The sequence below is a fragment of the Brachionichthys hirsutus genome, chromosome 9, assembly GCF_040956055.1.
Source record: "Brachionichthys hirsutus isolate HB-005 chromosome 9, CSIRO-AGI_Bhir_v1, whole genome shotgun sequence".
In the NCBI taxonomy this organism is placed as follows: domain Eukaryota; kingdom Metazoa; phylum Chordata; class Actinopteri; order Lophiiformes; family Brachionichthyidae; genus Brachionichthys; species Brachionichthys hirsutus.
In genome coordinates this window covers 750,001-765,401 of record NC_090905.1, presented here as the reverse complement: position 1 = coordinate 765,401, position 15,401 = coordinate 750,001, and the positions used below count along the sequence as shown (strand labels likewise).

The 15,401-nt window shown below is 47.3% G+C and overlaps 2 protein-coding genes across 2 annotated transcripts in view; one reads left to right on the top strand and one right to left on the bottom strand.

Moving 5' to 3' along the window:
* The window catches only part of mcf2l2 (MCF.2 cell line derived transforming sequence-like 2), a 94,771-nt gene that overhangs the window by 27,948 nt on the left and 51,422 nt on the right, over window positions 1-15,401 (top strand). The window contains exons 5-16 of the mRNA XM_068743807.1: window positions 1,969-2,087; window position 2,517; window positions 5,228-5,344; window positions 5,443-5,592; window positions 6,111-6,235; window positions 6,321-6,435; window positions 6,906-7,025; window positions 8,123-8,314; window positions 8,796-8,987; window positions 9,065-9,251; window positions 9,843-9,946; window positions 11,334-11,422. Coding sequence (XP_068599908.1) covers window positions 1,969-2,087; window position 2,517; window positions 5,228-5,344; window positions 5,443-5,592; window positions 6,111-6,235; window positions 6,321-6,435; window positions 6,906-7,025; window positions 8,123-8,314; window positions 8,796-8,987; window positions 9,065-9,251; window positions 9,843-9,946; window positions 11,334-11,422 — 1,511 coding nt within the window. The remainder of the gene's footprint in view (window positions 1-1,968; window positions 2,088-2,516; window positions 2,518-5,227; window positions 5,345-5,442; window positions 5,593-6,110; window positions 6,236-6,320; window positions 6,436-6,905; window positions 7,026-8,122; window positions 8,315-8,795; window positions 8,988-9,064; window positions 9,252-9,842; window positions 9,947-11,333; window positions 11,423-15,401) is intronic.
* Window positions 15,221-15,401, bottom strand: part of b3gnt5a (UDP-GlcNAc:betaGal beta-1,3-N-acetylglucosaminyltransferase 5a) — a 1,525-nt gene continuing 1,344 nt past the window's right edge. Inside the window, exon 1 of the mRNA XM_068743809.1 lies at window positions 15,221-15,401. This exon is cut by the window's right edge and continues 1,344 nt beyond it. The gene's annotated coding sequence lies outside the window, so the exon portion shown is untranslated.

The following is a 15,401-nucleotide window of genomic DNA, read 5'->3' as shown; positions in this document are numbered from 1 at the left end:
ACCGGGCCACGGCCTTGTGGTTGGGGACCACTGCTCTAGAGGGCAGAGTTGTAATGCATATGTATGTCAAAAGATAGATAGTGGGGGACAAACGTTCCCTGTGTTTCTGCCTACCCCTGGAACCACTTCATGGCCCCCAGGAACATCGCTGCTGTTTTACAACGTCCAAGACGAGTAATCACCAAGCATGGAGGGCTTTAAAATAGAAACTCAGGTGGAGCCGTCGCACTGCGGTTAGTGCAGTGGTTCAGTTCCTGTTCTTTTCAAAGCCAACCATGCTTGGATTTATTTACACCAAGATTTTAAATCTCTTAATATAGTCTTCTTATTGCTGCACCACATTAGTCTGAATGGTGATGAGTAAATTGAACTTGCTAGCTTTATTATTATCGTTCAGCCCTTTTCCTATCTGATTTGCTGTTATTTATACATAATAATGACAAAAAGTATATTGCCAATGCTTTTACTCAATTCTTTGTTGATGTCCCAACTTAGCTAAACAATTACCAAAAACCAATAATATTAAGTTACATATAACCAATAATTGGTTATATGTAACTTGTATTGTTCCTGAGCAAGTGAAAATAGCCAAAGTAATAAAAGTATACAAAAGTGGCAATAAACAATTAGTGTCCAACTACAGACCTATTTCACTTTTACCTCAGTTCTCAAAAATATTGGAAAAACTGTTAGAAATTAGACTTGATGCATTCATTGATAAGTACAATATATTAAACGACCATCAACATGGGTTTAGGAGAAATCGCTCAACTTCATTGGCAGTAATGGAATATGTAGAAAATGTCGCAAAAGCCGTTGACCAAAAATTAAATACAGTGGGCGTGTTTGTTGACCTGAGCAAGGCATTTGATACAATCGATCATGATTATCTGTTAAAAAAATGTGAACATTATGGTCTTCGTGGTAAAACAAATCAATGGCTACAGAGTTATTTAAATAACAGACTTCAATATGTTACAGTTAATAATGTTGATTCTCAACTCGAGACAGTAGTTTGTGGAGTACCCCAAGGCTCAGTCCTGGGACCGAAACTATTTACCCTTTATCTAAATGATATTTTTTTGGTATCAACCCTGTTGAAAGTTATGTTTGCGGATGATACAAACTTTTTCTGTTCTGGAAAAGATTTGGTTGAATTATTGCAAGTGGTGGAAAAATAATTTGTTTTGATTAAAATGTGGTTTGACTATAATAAGTTATCATTAAATGAAAACAAAACTAAATTCATGATTTTTCAGGAAATAGAAATTTTGACAATGTAAAATTATATTTAAATGTAGTAGAAATTGAAAGAATGTATGAAACTAAATCCCTTTTTCAAATTAAGGGAAACCCGTTATAATCTGAGAGGTATATTTATGTTCGAATGTGCTAAAGGAAGAACCAACGTTAAATGACGGTGTGTTTCTGTTCTTGGAGTGAAACTGTGGAATGATATCTGATGATTTAAAACAATGTATTTCGTTATCAAAATTCAAAAAATTCAAAACATGTCTCAAGTGTCAAATAATTAATGAATATGAAAGGTGTGCATAAAAGTGTGCATAAATAATATATATATTATACAATCTAATAATTGTATGTATTATAGGATAGGCTATAATAAGCATTGCTTCTGCCTATTCCTTTTTTGGTTGTAATATATATTTGGTTTTGTTTAAGTTGTATTTTTTTTAGTCTCACTCTTACAACCAAAATAAAAAACTCATCATCATCATCATCATTTGTTTAGCGCGTGGCATTCATCTGGGTCAGCAGTGTCTTGCTGCTTCGCCAGGAAGGAGCTCTAAACCAGCGCAGATAGATTAACTTTAGGAATATAAATGAGGGGACTGCCTGGACCAGAAACACCTTAGTCTTGTACTACTGCGACTACGACTGTTTCTACTAGCGGTCAGAGACACGGATGGGCTGGATGATGGTCTCGCATGCTGTCCTGTCTTCTAGGGGGCGTTTCCAGGTAACTTGCAGCTGGTGCTGGTGCTGAGGCCCTCCAGGTTCTTCCAGAAAGCCATCGCAGATATCGCCATCAAGCTGCACAAGGATGACTTTAAGATGAAGGTACCGTACGCTTGCTTCAATAGAGAGGGGGGGGAGCCCCTTGATTTATCCCAAAGGAAACCTAACATACATACATTTAATACGTCACGGATACAACATATAAGTACACTACTAACATAAATACAGTGGCGGCTCGGTGGCGCAGTGGTCAGCACTGTTGCCTCACAGCGAGACGGTCGCAGGTTCGTCTCCGACTTGTGGCCATTCTGTGAGGAGTTTGTTCTCCCCGTGTCTGCGTGGGTTCTCTCCGGGTTTATTTATGCTTTATTAAGCATTTAGCAAGCATTTATTAAGCATTTATTAAGCGCAGTTCAACCGGCCTGAGCAAAATGTTCAGTTTTAGGAAAGTTACATTTCAACAACAACTATTGAGCAGTTCTTATGCAGACAGATAACTGTAAATAAATAAGTGCAAATATTTGTTGTTGGAGAAGTGTCAGGACCGAAACTAAAACCAAATGCTCGACTCAAAGGAAAGTTAAATCCAGTAAGTTTTAATAACAAAGTATCTACAGAAAATAACTCTGAGAGGAAGATAACTACGACCATGGAACTGAACAACGTATCAAAGAAAATCAGTCAAAGTATCAAGAATCCAAATCTCACTTAACATGACATGACATGAGATGACATGATGACATGACGAGGGCTGGCGCTGGTTCTCTGGGTCAAACACTCAAGACAAACCGGCACAGGACAAAGAGAGACACAAACAGTTTATACACCAGGTAGGGGAACACAGGTAGAACCAATCGGGGCGGGAGGGAGGAAGTAAGGATCTGAAAGGAGGGAGGAGGGGTGAGTGCCAAAATAAAACAGGAAGTGGGAGAAACACAGACGCTAAACAAAAGCTACACATGACCGAGCATGACAAAAGGAAACCTTAATGCTCATGTACACATTAAACTTACACACATTAATTATCTCTAATGTTGGAGTATTATCTGTTGTTGTTGTTGCTAGGCGATGGTTCCACGCCCGACCCTTTTGCTAGATTAAATATTAGCACAGTACTCAAACCAGGGATCTCTTTTGATCCCCTCTGTCACGGCCTAAGGCAGGTAAGGACCCAAATGCAAGGCAGACCGGGGGGGGGGGGGGAGCAGGCGCAGGGAAGGTCCAGGAGGCAGGCGAGGGTCAGACACCGGGTGGTCAGGCAGGGCAGGCAGACGGATCCGGGGGGCAGGCGAAGAGGCAGGGTCCGGGAAACAGTGACGGTGCGCCCTGCTTGCGCACGGGGCACGGAGAAACAGACGGGTGACTGCCTCTCCCATTCCGCCGTCGCCCAATCCCGCGTTCTCCCCGTAAGGAGAGAGATGATGTAGGCAACGCGGGATCGCTCAGACGGGAAGGCGGAGGGCTGTTGCTCAAAACCCGAAGAACATTGGACCAGAAAGGGCCGGCAGGTTCCTGGAGCTCCGGAGCAGCGTTCAGGCGGAGGCAGCCGCGTCTCTGTGTGGGCTTGTCCTGGGCTGGGTGGACCGCGCTGGCTCTCTGCCACCTTCCGGAACTGCTCCTGGAGAACCGTCACGCAGCGGTCCTGTCAGGCTCCGAGGGACTGAAGTGCCTCGGTCAGGGACGCCAGCTGTTTCTCATGGCGCTGGATCGGGTCGTCAGGGTTGCCTGCTGGGTCCATCTTCTGGCCAGATTGTGCCGTCACGGCCTAGGGCAGGGGAGGACCCAAATGCGAGGCAGACAGAGCCGGGGGGGGGGGGAGCAGGCGCAGGGATGGTCCAGGAGGCAGGCGAGGGTCAGACACCGGGTGGTCAGGCAGGGCAGGCAGATGGAACACAAGGGGCAGGCGAAGAGGCAGGTTCCGGGAAACAGGCAAGGTCGGTGCACGGGAGGGCTGGATCAAGAGCTGGAATGTAGGACACATCACTGACAACCTGGCAGGGAGCAGAGGACTGAGCTGGGTAGAAATAGTGTCCGGGCTGATTGCTGACGGGTTGCAGGTGCTGACAGAAAACAGGTGATGGGAGTGAAGTGATTGCAGGCGGACTGTGAGGCGAAGACAGGGAGAGATAGTACGGGAATGGCCCCGCCCCGCCTCGAAGCGTGACACCCTCAGACTTGAGCGATTCCACAAACGTTTCCCTCTGCTTGATCTAAAAAAGAAATTGTTATTGACTTCCACATTTGCTTTTCTGCACATTAAACGACTGGATGGAAATCCTCCTGGATGGGGAGGGGGGGGGATTCCATCCTTTGTGCCAGGGGCCGTAGCCTCATCGACTCAAACAGCTGATCCCACAGAGTCTGCCGCAGTTTGAGAAAGGTTCATGTTAGTATCGTCATCGCTCACGAACGCTGGACACAACAACATGATGTGTTGACCCTAGTACCAGGGCCCCCCCGAAACAAATCACACACACACACACAAATACTTTCCGGTCCAGGACTTGAACCGTTGCCCCTCCGGTTCCCCACCCAAGTCTAAATCCAGCGAGCCACTGCTGCAGTCAGGAGTTGGGTTTCATTCTCCTTCAGTTCCACCGAGTCGGGATACTGAAGAAACCACGTAGAAAGCATTTAGTGATTTCCTGTTTTGCTTCTTTGAAGTTGGAGGATAACCTGGAACAAACAGGGCGTACATGAAACGCATTTAAAATCCAACGGCCTTCTGTTCCTTTGACTATAAAATCCACCCCAATGTGAAGCCATACAAGGTGCATCACTTCCTGTTTGTGGACGCGTGTTCCAAAGGTTAGCACTTCCTGCACCTTAATGAAAGGAGCTTCCTGACTAAATGAATGTCCTGAATGTTTTTTAGTAATTCTGGTCTAGATGTTTTGTCCTGGTGACATGATCCCGGTTGTTCAGACTCTGTAGCGCTGCTTTTTAGCCTCAGCCGTCCGGCGCCATGAGAATCTGGTCATCTCTACTACTAGGACTTCAAGCTTTAAAACAGATTACCTGATAACTGAGCAGGAAAGGGGCTTTTCCGGCTATAATAGATTTATAAAGTGTATTTTTTTACATTGCAACATGAGTCTTTTAACATTTCATTGCAGAGACGCATTAACTCAATTTGAGGGTTTGATAATCAGTACAACAGGCACGCGTAGGATGCTCCATCCACTGCTAATGGGATTAGGGCTGCTGTAATTTGGCTCACTGTGATGCTTTGACCGTTTCCTTTCAGATTGTGATGCTGAACTCGCTATCCGACCTGCATGGCTATGTGGATAAAGGCCAGCTGACCCAGGAGCTCGGTGGAAGCCTGGAGTACTGCCACAGCCAGTGGATTCACCACCGCACGGTGAGTCCTGCAAACCCTTTACCAGGGGTTGAAGGCGCGGTGCACCGACAGCAGTTTGATGCTCAGCTGCAGATTCATGCAGCGGCCTTCCTCCCTAGGCCATAGAGAACTTTGCCATGACGGTGAAAACCACAGCCCAGATGTTGGAAAGGTTCGGGACAGACCTGGCAGCGACCGAGCTGCCCAATGATGTTCAGTGTACCAAAGACCGGCTAACAGAACACACCGACAAACACGGCAAACTCAAGGTGGCGCGCACACACACACACACACGCACACGTGACATCAGCGATGTCCAATGCTGAACAGTTAAACTGGTTCACGCATGGACATGCGGCATTGACTTAAGTATATGGGCTAAGTATATAACGCTAAGTTGATGGGCGACTTTTGATCCGTTGGTTAACTCGGCCTTTCTGAGAAGCTCCAATTTAAATTCAGACTAACGGCGCAGTCTAAACTCAGCTGGAACAAACCGGTTTCACTCAGGATCGTGTGAGCCTTGATTTCTGCCTGTTGCAAAGGACATGGACAGAAAAGCACTGACATTTAGAAACTGGAAATGAAATGAATGGAAGTACATAAACGCATACATAAATACGTGCAGTGCTTCAGTGCTCGCTCTAATGCAACAGAGAGCTGCCTGATCCCTCTCGTTCACCGAGGCTGTGTAAAGAGAGCCTTGTAAAACATGGCGTCCGTATTCTTGCCCATCGCCTGCCGCCCCTTTTGCTTTGAATGATTGAGCGACATTGTTTCACCGCAGGGCGAGCTGAAGCTGGCTCTGAAGCAGGGTACCACCTTGCTCGGCTGCATCAGGGAGCAGGCGGCCAAGTGTGAGAGCCACAAGCTGAACCCCGATGAGACGGAGAACCAGACCACCGTGGAGAGGTGCTGCAGCTCAGCTCGTAGCTGCTAGTAAGGCCATGCGGTCCTCCTAGCGCGTGTGTAAGGACGCTCCTCTCATGTGTCTCAGGCTTCTGGCCCAGCTGGATGAAACGGAGAATGCCTTTGAACAGTTCTGGTGCAAGCATCATCTGAAGCTGGAACAATGCCTGCAGCTGCGCCACTTTGAACAGGACTTCAGGGAGGTATGTCGGCAGACCCGAACCGTCTGTCCCACCCGAACCATCCGAGTCCCACCCGAACCATCCGAGTCCCACCCGAACCATCTGTCCCACCCGAACCATCCGAGTCCCACCCGAACCATCTGTCCCACCCGAACCATCCGAGTCCCACCCGAACCATCCGAGTCCTACCCGAACCAATTCGAGTCCCACCCGAACCATCTGTCCCACCCGAACCATCCGACTCCCACCCGAACCGTCCGAGTCCCACCCGAACAATCCGAGTCCCACCCGAACCATCCGAGTCCCACCCGAACCGGCTCTCCAGGAGGTTTCGGCTATAAAATCCCACTGTGGAAATCCCACTCGCTCTTTGTAGAGGCTACCTGAGATGCTAAAAAAGTTTTGCTTGAAGATATTTTGTTATTTGCTTCCATTTTTAGCACAACTTTAAAGCAGTGTCTCATTCTCTGTCCCCCTCTTTGATGCTTCAGGTCAAAGTGTCTCTGGACAGTTTGATTGAAAGTCTGACCAGTCTATCAGGGACGGGGGACTGTGTCACCAGAGTTGAAGTCCTGCTTTGGGAGCTGAAAACACTGGAGGAGAAGGCTCAGGTCAGTCAACACACACACACACACACACACACACACACACACACCTGATACCTAAGGCATTCGGTCTGCAGTTACAGTCAGTAATTACTACATTCAGTAACATTCCGGTAACACTCGGCAACACTTAGCGGTGCTCAAAGCGCTTTACATGAGGCCTCACATTCACCCATTCACACACACATTCACCCTCCAGTGGGCGACTGCTGCCATGCACTCAGTAACACTCAGTAACACTCAGTAACATTCAGTAACAAGCAGTATCACTCAGTAACACTCAGTAACACTCAGTAACAAGCAGTAACACTCAGTAACATTCAGTAACAAGCAGTATCACTCAGTAACACTCAGTAACATTCAGTAACATTCAGTAACACTCAGTAACATTCAGTAACACTCAGTAAGACTCAGTAACACTCAGTAACACTCAGTAACACTCAGTAACATTCAGTAACACTCAGTAAGATTCAGTAACACTCAGTAACATTCAGTAACACTCAGTAAGATTCAGTAACACTCAGTAACACTCAGTAACACTCAGTAACACTCAGTAACAAGCAGTAACACTCAGTAACACTCAGTAACACTCAGTAACATTCAGTAACACTCAGTAACATTCAGTAACACTCAGTAACACTCAGTAACACTCAGTAACAAGCAGTAACACTCAGTAACACTCAGTAACAAGCAGTAACACTCAGTAACACTCAGTAACAAGCAGTAACACTCAGTAACACTCAGTAACACTCAGTAACACTCAGTAACATTCAGTAACACTCAGTAACACTCAGTAACACTCAGTAACAAGCAGTAACACTCCGTAACACTCAGTAACACTCAGTAACAAGCAGTAACACTCAGTAACAAGCAGTAACACTCAGTAACACTCAGTAACACTCAGTAACACTCAGTAACACTCAGTAACAAGCCGTAACATTCAGTAACACTCAGTAACAAGCAGTAACATTCAGTAACACTCAGTAACACTCAGTAACAAGCAGCCGTCTCCATCAGGCTCTCTGATGCTGATCAAGTATCCGAGTAAACGGGATTGGCTTTTACACGGTGCAGTTTACGGTTCTAAATGCTCTTCGCTGCAGCCCGCCGTAGAGAAGGCCCAGCTCCACGCGCTGCACGGCGACCAGCTGATCCAGAGCAACCATTACGCCGTGGACTCCATCAGACCCAAATGCGTGGAGCTCCGGAGGGTCTGTGATGACTTCAGCAACGAGGTCAAGAAAAAGTCCGACGTCTTGTCCAAATCTCTACAGATACATGTGTGCGCTGACAAGGTGAGGACATGTGAGCGGGCTTATATAACCGGATTCCTCCAGGAAAACATTGGCATTAAAACCGATGGCGTTTTTTTACGGTCCCCACCGTTACAGGCGGTGGTCTCCGGCTCGAGAGCGGCGTGGGCCACGCTCCAGCGTTTTCTTCTGGTTGCTTTATGTTTGGCTAAAGAAGATCCAAATGACTGACTCTCTGTTTTAAAAACGCGTTACGGCTTTAGTTCCTTCAGTCTTATGACCAAACTCATAGATACGCTAGGTTATACCTCCTGATAAAATCACTTCTTTTATGTAGAGCAACTGGCAAACTGTTTCTAATGTATGGTCAACGGAAGATCAAGGAAGGCGGAGCTCAATTTAATCACGCTGGAAGATTGAATTAACAAAAAACGTGTAAATAATATCTTTCTAGCCGTCGTACAGATGTAATCACTCAGCAGATAAATGAATTTCATTGAATGGATGTTGTTGCTGCGTCCAGGTGAACCAGTGGTGCGAGTCAGGTATTTATCTTTTGGCATCCCAAGCTGTGGACAAGTGTCAGTCTCAAGAGGGGGCCGAGTCAGCCCTGAGAGACATTGAAGGCTTTCTCCAGTCAGCAGAGAAGAACCAGCTGACTGAACTGAGGAACCTCCACAACCAGTATGAAGTCGTGTTGTCTGAAGATGTCAAGGTACAGAGCACAAGCGATGAATTCATGTCTCATGAACGTGGCGAGGACAGGACTGACGGTGAGCTCGCTGCCTGCAGGCCGGCGTCCTGAAGGCCTTGAAGCGCCTGGAGGATGTTCAGGAAATGTTTGACAAGCGGCACGTCAGTCTGAAAAGGCTGTCAGCGAAACAGACAAGGCCCATCCAGCCCGTCGCGCCTCGGCCCGAGTCCTCTCCTAAACGACCCTCAGTGAGGAACACCGCCAGGACTCCGGGGGGTCAGCAGCGTGAGTTACATGCTGCTAAATCTGCTTCAGCCAGCAGGGGGTGAGATCGGCGTAACCCTACGGACCCTTAGCCAACAACTCTCTTGCTATTAAAGCGGCGTATAGTGAGCCGCAGCTACGAGGACGGGCTCTGACACCATAGGACAAACACACCGACCTGCTGGGAGATTTTAATAATCAGTGTTAGTCAAGTTAAGCTAACTAGTACCGCTGGTGGAGACGCATGTCCAGGTCCTACTGCTGCAGGTGTTCGAATGAATATGTCCCTCTTCATTTATCCACCCACTTCCCACCTGCTAGTAACTTCTGGCTTCCACGTTTTGCTCAGGGACAAAACAGATCTCCTTTACTTTACTTTATGCTGGGATTGTGCAGTGTTTAGCAAACATGCTCTAAATGCACCCCGTCCCCCACCTTTATTGAGCTGAATGAAAGTCGTGAGCTGCATGATGCTTAAGAGAGGCCTCACGGCATGTGCAATTATCACCTTGTACTGTTCAAGATTATTCTCAAGTCTTAACCTGGAAGTCCCCCAGACCCCGGGATTGCAACACAAAATGGCCTGTAATGTGTTATCTCCATTCATTTCAGCTCTGGCTCGAAGAACCTCTGACAACTCGATAAGTGGCAGACAGTCAGCTGAAGCTGATCCCAACAGGAGGAAGAACATCCGCAAGGCCAAAGGAGGCATCAAGGTACTCCTCTCTCCAAGGCGAGGCCTTTTCAGGAGCCAGATCTCACCTCAAAAGAGGAACGACTATGGCGTGGGTCATGCTATCCTTCTGCTAGTAATCCTGACTCTACAGTATTACTCCCATCCGTTTACCCCATTCAGATGGCAGAGAATAAATCTGGCGGGTACTGAGTATGAGATATCAATACCCAGGCTTATATGAACAAAAGTCATTTCAAACTGGCTCATGTAGAAGTTCACCCTGCTGTTCATGTGCACTGGCATCAAAAGCTCTGACAGAGCTGCGATAGCAAACACATTTCTGGAGAACATAAAGATCAGCACAATGAATAGCAGGAGCCGAATCATGGTGGTTATTGACATGTAAGTTTGAGGGAACAGATGCTTGTCATTGAGGTCTTTGCGTTCACAGGGGCAGTGATATACCTGCACGGACAGGGCTAGAGGACGTCCCAGGAGAAGAGACGTGGACGTAGTGAGGGAGGACATGAGAGTGGCTGGTGTTGGGGAGGACGATGCAAAGGACAGGACTAGAGGACGACCCAGGAGAAGAGACATGGACGTAGTGAGGGAGGACGTGAGAGTGGCTGGTGTTGGGGAGGACGATGCAAAGGACAGGGCTAGAGGACGACCCAGGAGAAGATACATGGACGTAGTGAGGGAGGACGTGAGAGTGGCTGGTGTTGGGGAGGACGATGCAAAGGACAGGGCTAGAGGACGACCCAGGAGAAGAGACATGGACGTAGTGAGGGAGGACATGAGAGTGGCTGGTGTTGGGGAGGACGATGCAAAGGACAGGGCTAGAGGACGACCCAGGAGAAGAGACATGGACGTAGTGAGGGAGGACATGAGAGTGGCTGGTGTTGGGGAGGACGATGCAAAGGACAGGACTAGAGGACGACCCAGGAGAAGAGACATGGACCTAGTGAGGGAGGACATGAGAGTGGTCCCAGAACAGAGGAGGAGGACGACGACCCCATCGATCAGCAACACACAATGCCGTACTGACTTCTGCCCCCAAAATACACAACCCCCAGCCACACTTGGAGGCATCCCAAAAAGCAGCTCACCTGAGGGTGGGGGGGCAACAACGCTTCACCCCATTAATGCCAATGACTCCTGGGGAGTCTCATTGTCCTGGTGCTTTCAGTCCTTTCTTTGTTTTCTGCTTCAACAAGAGTAGCAGTATCTAAACTCTCCACCAGCCTCTCAGAAGTGAAGAAGTCTCTTGGATGAAGATGAAACGTCTTCAACCAAACTTGAACAAGTCCAGTTGATTCTTCGTTTAACCCTAACCCTAACCCTAACCCTAACCCTAACCCTAACCTTGACCTGGATCACTGAGAACCTTCACCGACCGATCTTTCAAATTTGTCTGTGTGTCCTAGATTGAGGTGATGCATGAAGAAAGCCAGGGAGGCTCCACCCACGTAGCTCTGACCAATGAGACAGAGGAAAGTCTGTCCACCAGGCGCAGGTAAGCGTCGCTCATTTACTTCGCTGTGAGAAACTGGTTGAATGATCAGAGTCTCAATCAATCAATCAATCAATGCTTTATTTTCGTGTGCACAATTATTGCATAGAGCAGCCCTGAGATGCTCAGTGATAAGATGGAGGCTCAATACTTGTGTCAACAGAATACACAAAACTAAATAAACTGGAAAAGCCTCGGCGAGCGCAGACCTCCGCCGAGCAGCTCAGTCTCCCTATCGGGGGGTTTACACCAAGAATAATGTCCTACGTTTATTATCTATAGTTTTAGATTCCTTAATAACCATGAAAACAAACCTTTAGTAACTGGATTCGCGCTGACGTCATTATTACTTTAGAAGTTACTCACTAACTTTCAGTAATGGAGGATTCTCCTGGATCTACATCCAGAGCTCCCGTTTGTCCACTCCTGATTCCACAGCGTCTCGGTGAAGACCAGCAGAAACAGAACCTCCTTTGTGGAGGGAATCAGAGAGACATTATTGAAAGGGTCCAGAAACAAAATCGCTTTGTTGTGACCGTTTACCCAGATTTCAGCTGGATTCAGGGATTAAAGATAGAACGAGGGAACACGGGACGACACGTAGAACAGGAGAACCTGGAATCACTGAGGAACCAGAGAGGATGTAACAGAGAACTGTCCAGAGAGGCAGCAGCTGATCAGGTGAGACGTGGAACAGGTGCGTCTCGTTCAGTCCAACGATGCCTCTGCAGCTGAGCAGGGCAGGAATCAACCTTCAGCCTCCATTATAAGTAAATACAAAAATCCGGATTGCGACAGTATCCGCATTCCGGATCCAATCTAAAATCGGGGTCAATTTTGAAGCTCCAATGACTGGTAATCCGGAATCCAGGATCTCTTCTGGATCATCACCAAAATGTACTCAACTGTTCCAACATTTCCTGAACACGTCATCTCGATCCGCCGTAACCTTTTGGGTTATCTTGCTGACAGACAGACCAACGCAGGCAGAAGCGTCTCCTCCTCGGTGGCGTTCCCCAACGTCCTGCTCGGAGTCCTGCTGCGGTCCCTACGCCACCGGCTCCATGGAGGGCGATGTGCTGATCAGACCGCACCGCCCTCTGTAGAGCCTCCAGGGCGGTGCAGCTGCTCGATCGAGACTCTAGAGGGCGGTGCAGCTGCTCGATCGAGACTCTAGCGCAGGGGTCGGGAACCTTTTTGGCTGAGAGCCATGAACACCACATATTTACCCTCGCCGAAGCGGAAGCGAGGGTATTGCAATTGGGTCCGTTTGTTTGTTTGTCTGTCTGTCTGTCTGTCCGAGCGCATAACTCAAAAACTAGTAACCCAATCGACTTGAAATTTTTACACAAGCAAGGTTCTGTCCGTGGCTCCCCGAGAATGGCGTTGATCCGGATCTGGATCCAGATTCTAGAATTATTTTTACATCTGGAATCGTGCCTGTGCTGTAAACTGCCACTTTAAGAGGGAGGGACACGAATGGCATGATGGGAAAAAGAGTCCAGAAGGAGTCTTGTACTACGTTCCGGAGCAGCAAGCTAGAGCAGGTTTGGCCCCTCTGATCCGGAAGCCCTGTTTACTGTCTCACAAGATCCAGTAGTCTATTGGAGGCGGGGTCTGCAGTCTCTGATTGTCTTTCTAGTTTTAAATGTAATTCCGTGAGAGCCATACAATATGTTTAAAAGTAAATGTGTGCATTTATGTAATAACACTTTTAAAGGACAATACGTCTCTGAATTCTTTTTAATAACATTATTATGCTGTTAATAACCAATGACGGATATTTCTTACCATTAATGAGACTTCTGCTGTTTTGCTGATCTCTTTGTGACTACAAAGTGAAAAGTACGATTCTCCTCATCTTTTTTTCTTTCAGCTATCTTCTCAAAAGCGTTTCTAAAGTTAGCGATCTGACAACGCGACTAAAACGAGGGAAGTTTACTTCCTGATCTCACAACCGGCCGTTGGACGGACCCTTTTGCACATCGACCGCCATTTTCGACAGCAAAATACAGAAACAACACTTGAACAGTGTCTGCCTCATCCTCGTTGCCTAGGCGATTGATAGATAGATAGATAGATAGATAGATAGACACAACGACATGTATGTTTGCCACTTTCCCAGTGAGATTACTGGTTTCACACTGTTTCTGAACGCAGATGGACCCGCTATCAATCGCCGTTTGTCCCTTTCGTAGTGAGCAGAACACCGTTTATAAGCCGGACTTCCTGACCGCTGCCTCGTAGCAAACCGGCTTTCTACTCGCCGGTTTGCTCTTTCGCAAAGGAGTGTAACGAAACAATTATTTTTATAATTAAAGATTTGTCTGCGAGCCAGCTGCAGCCATCAAAAGAGCCACATCTGGCTCCCGAGCCATAGGTTCCTGACCCCTGCTCTAGAGCGAGCCTGCAAGAGCTACAGAGAATCCTGGAGTTCATGCCTGCCTGTCTGTCTGCCTGTCTGTCTGTCTGACTGTCTGCCTGGCTGCCTGCCTGTCTGTCTGCCTGCCTGTCTGTCTGACTGTCTGCCTGGCTGGCTGTCTGTCTGACTGTCTGTCTGTCTGTCGGCCTGCCTGCCTGTCTGCCTGTCTGTCTGCCTGTCTGTCTGTCTGCCTGCCTGTCTGTCTGCCTGTCTGTCTGTCTGCCTGCCTGTCTGCCTGCCTGTCTGCCTGCCTGCCTGCCTGTCTGCCTGCCTGTCTGTCTGTCTGTCTGCCTGTCTGTCTGCCTGCCTGTCTGCCCGTCTGTCTGTCTGCCTGCCTGTCTGCCTGTCTGCAGCTCAACACAAAAGGTTCTGGACGGATCTGGGTGGAATGTCAGGAACGTTAGCAGGAACAGATTCTGGTGACGATCCAGCAGAGACTCTGGATTCTGGATCACTTTGAAACCTTCGTTAACATTGCAGCAATGGAGCTTCAAACTTTGTTCCTCAATATCTCGGTTGATTATTGACCGATGTTTATGGTCATGCACAGTCATGGAGCGGGGGGAGGGGGGGTCTCTAGTTTACCGCCGCGTTTCATTGGATGAAATGTAGGTACCCTTGTGTTTCGACCTGCATGAATTTAATACTAGAGACAGAGATTTGTAACGAGCGTCGTCCTCCAGCTGAGTCGGTTCCACATCGGAAAATCAACGGATTGATTGGGAAATCTGGGTAAACGGTCACAACAAAGCGATTTTGTTTCTGGACCCTTTCAATAATGTCTCTCTGATTCCCTCCACAAAGGAGGTTCTGTTTCTGCTGGTCTTCACCGAGACGCTGTGGAATCAGGAGCGGACAAACGGGAGCTCTGGATGTAGATCCAGAAGAATCCTCCATTACTGAAAGTTAGTGAGTAACTTCTAAAGTAATAATGACGTCAGCGCGAATCCAGTTACTAAAGGTTTGTTTTCATGGTTATTAAGGAATCTAAAACTATAGATAATAAACGTGGGACATTATTCTTGGTGTAGATCACAATATAGTTAAACCGAGTGCTTTTCTAGTCTTTTGGTTCATGGTTCTTTTTCAATTTGCATATCCAGTGATAAAATGTTATTTGTCATAAAACGGTCTATCCCAAAATTGTACTGCTTAATAAAGGGTTAAATTAATACACATCACGTGCGGTTTTAATGTGGTTAATTTACAGCCTTTCTGTGAGGAGTCCGGGTCCTCCCACCACCAAAAACACGCTAAGTCGAGGAAGTTTCCCATCGGTGTGTGTGTGAGACAAAGCGGTTCAGAAGATGAATGAATGAATGAATGAGGAGCATCCGTTCTGCTCTGGAACCTTTATTTACAGGAAGCTCCACCATGGCTTCTGTACGCTGTACTACTGTAGTACTGCACTACTGTACACTTTTTGCTGCTGCAACAATTGAATTTCCCGTGCGGGATCAATAAAGTTTATTTGATCTCATTATAAAACACAGCACTAGAACAAAGCAGTAGTTGGTTCAGCACGTTTTGAACATTCCAGAGAAGATGGGATCAAGCTTT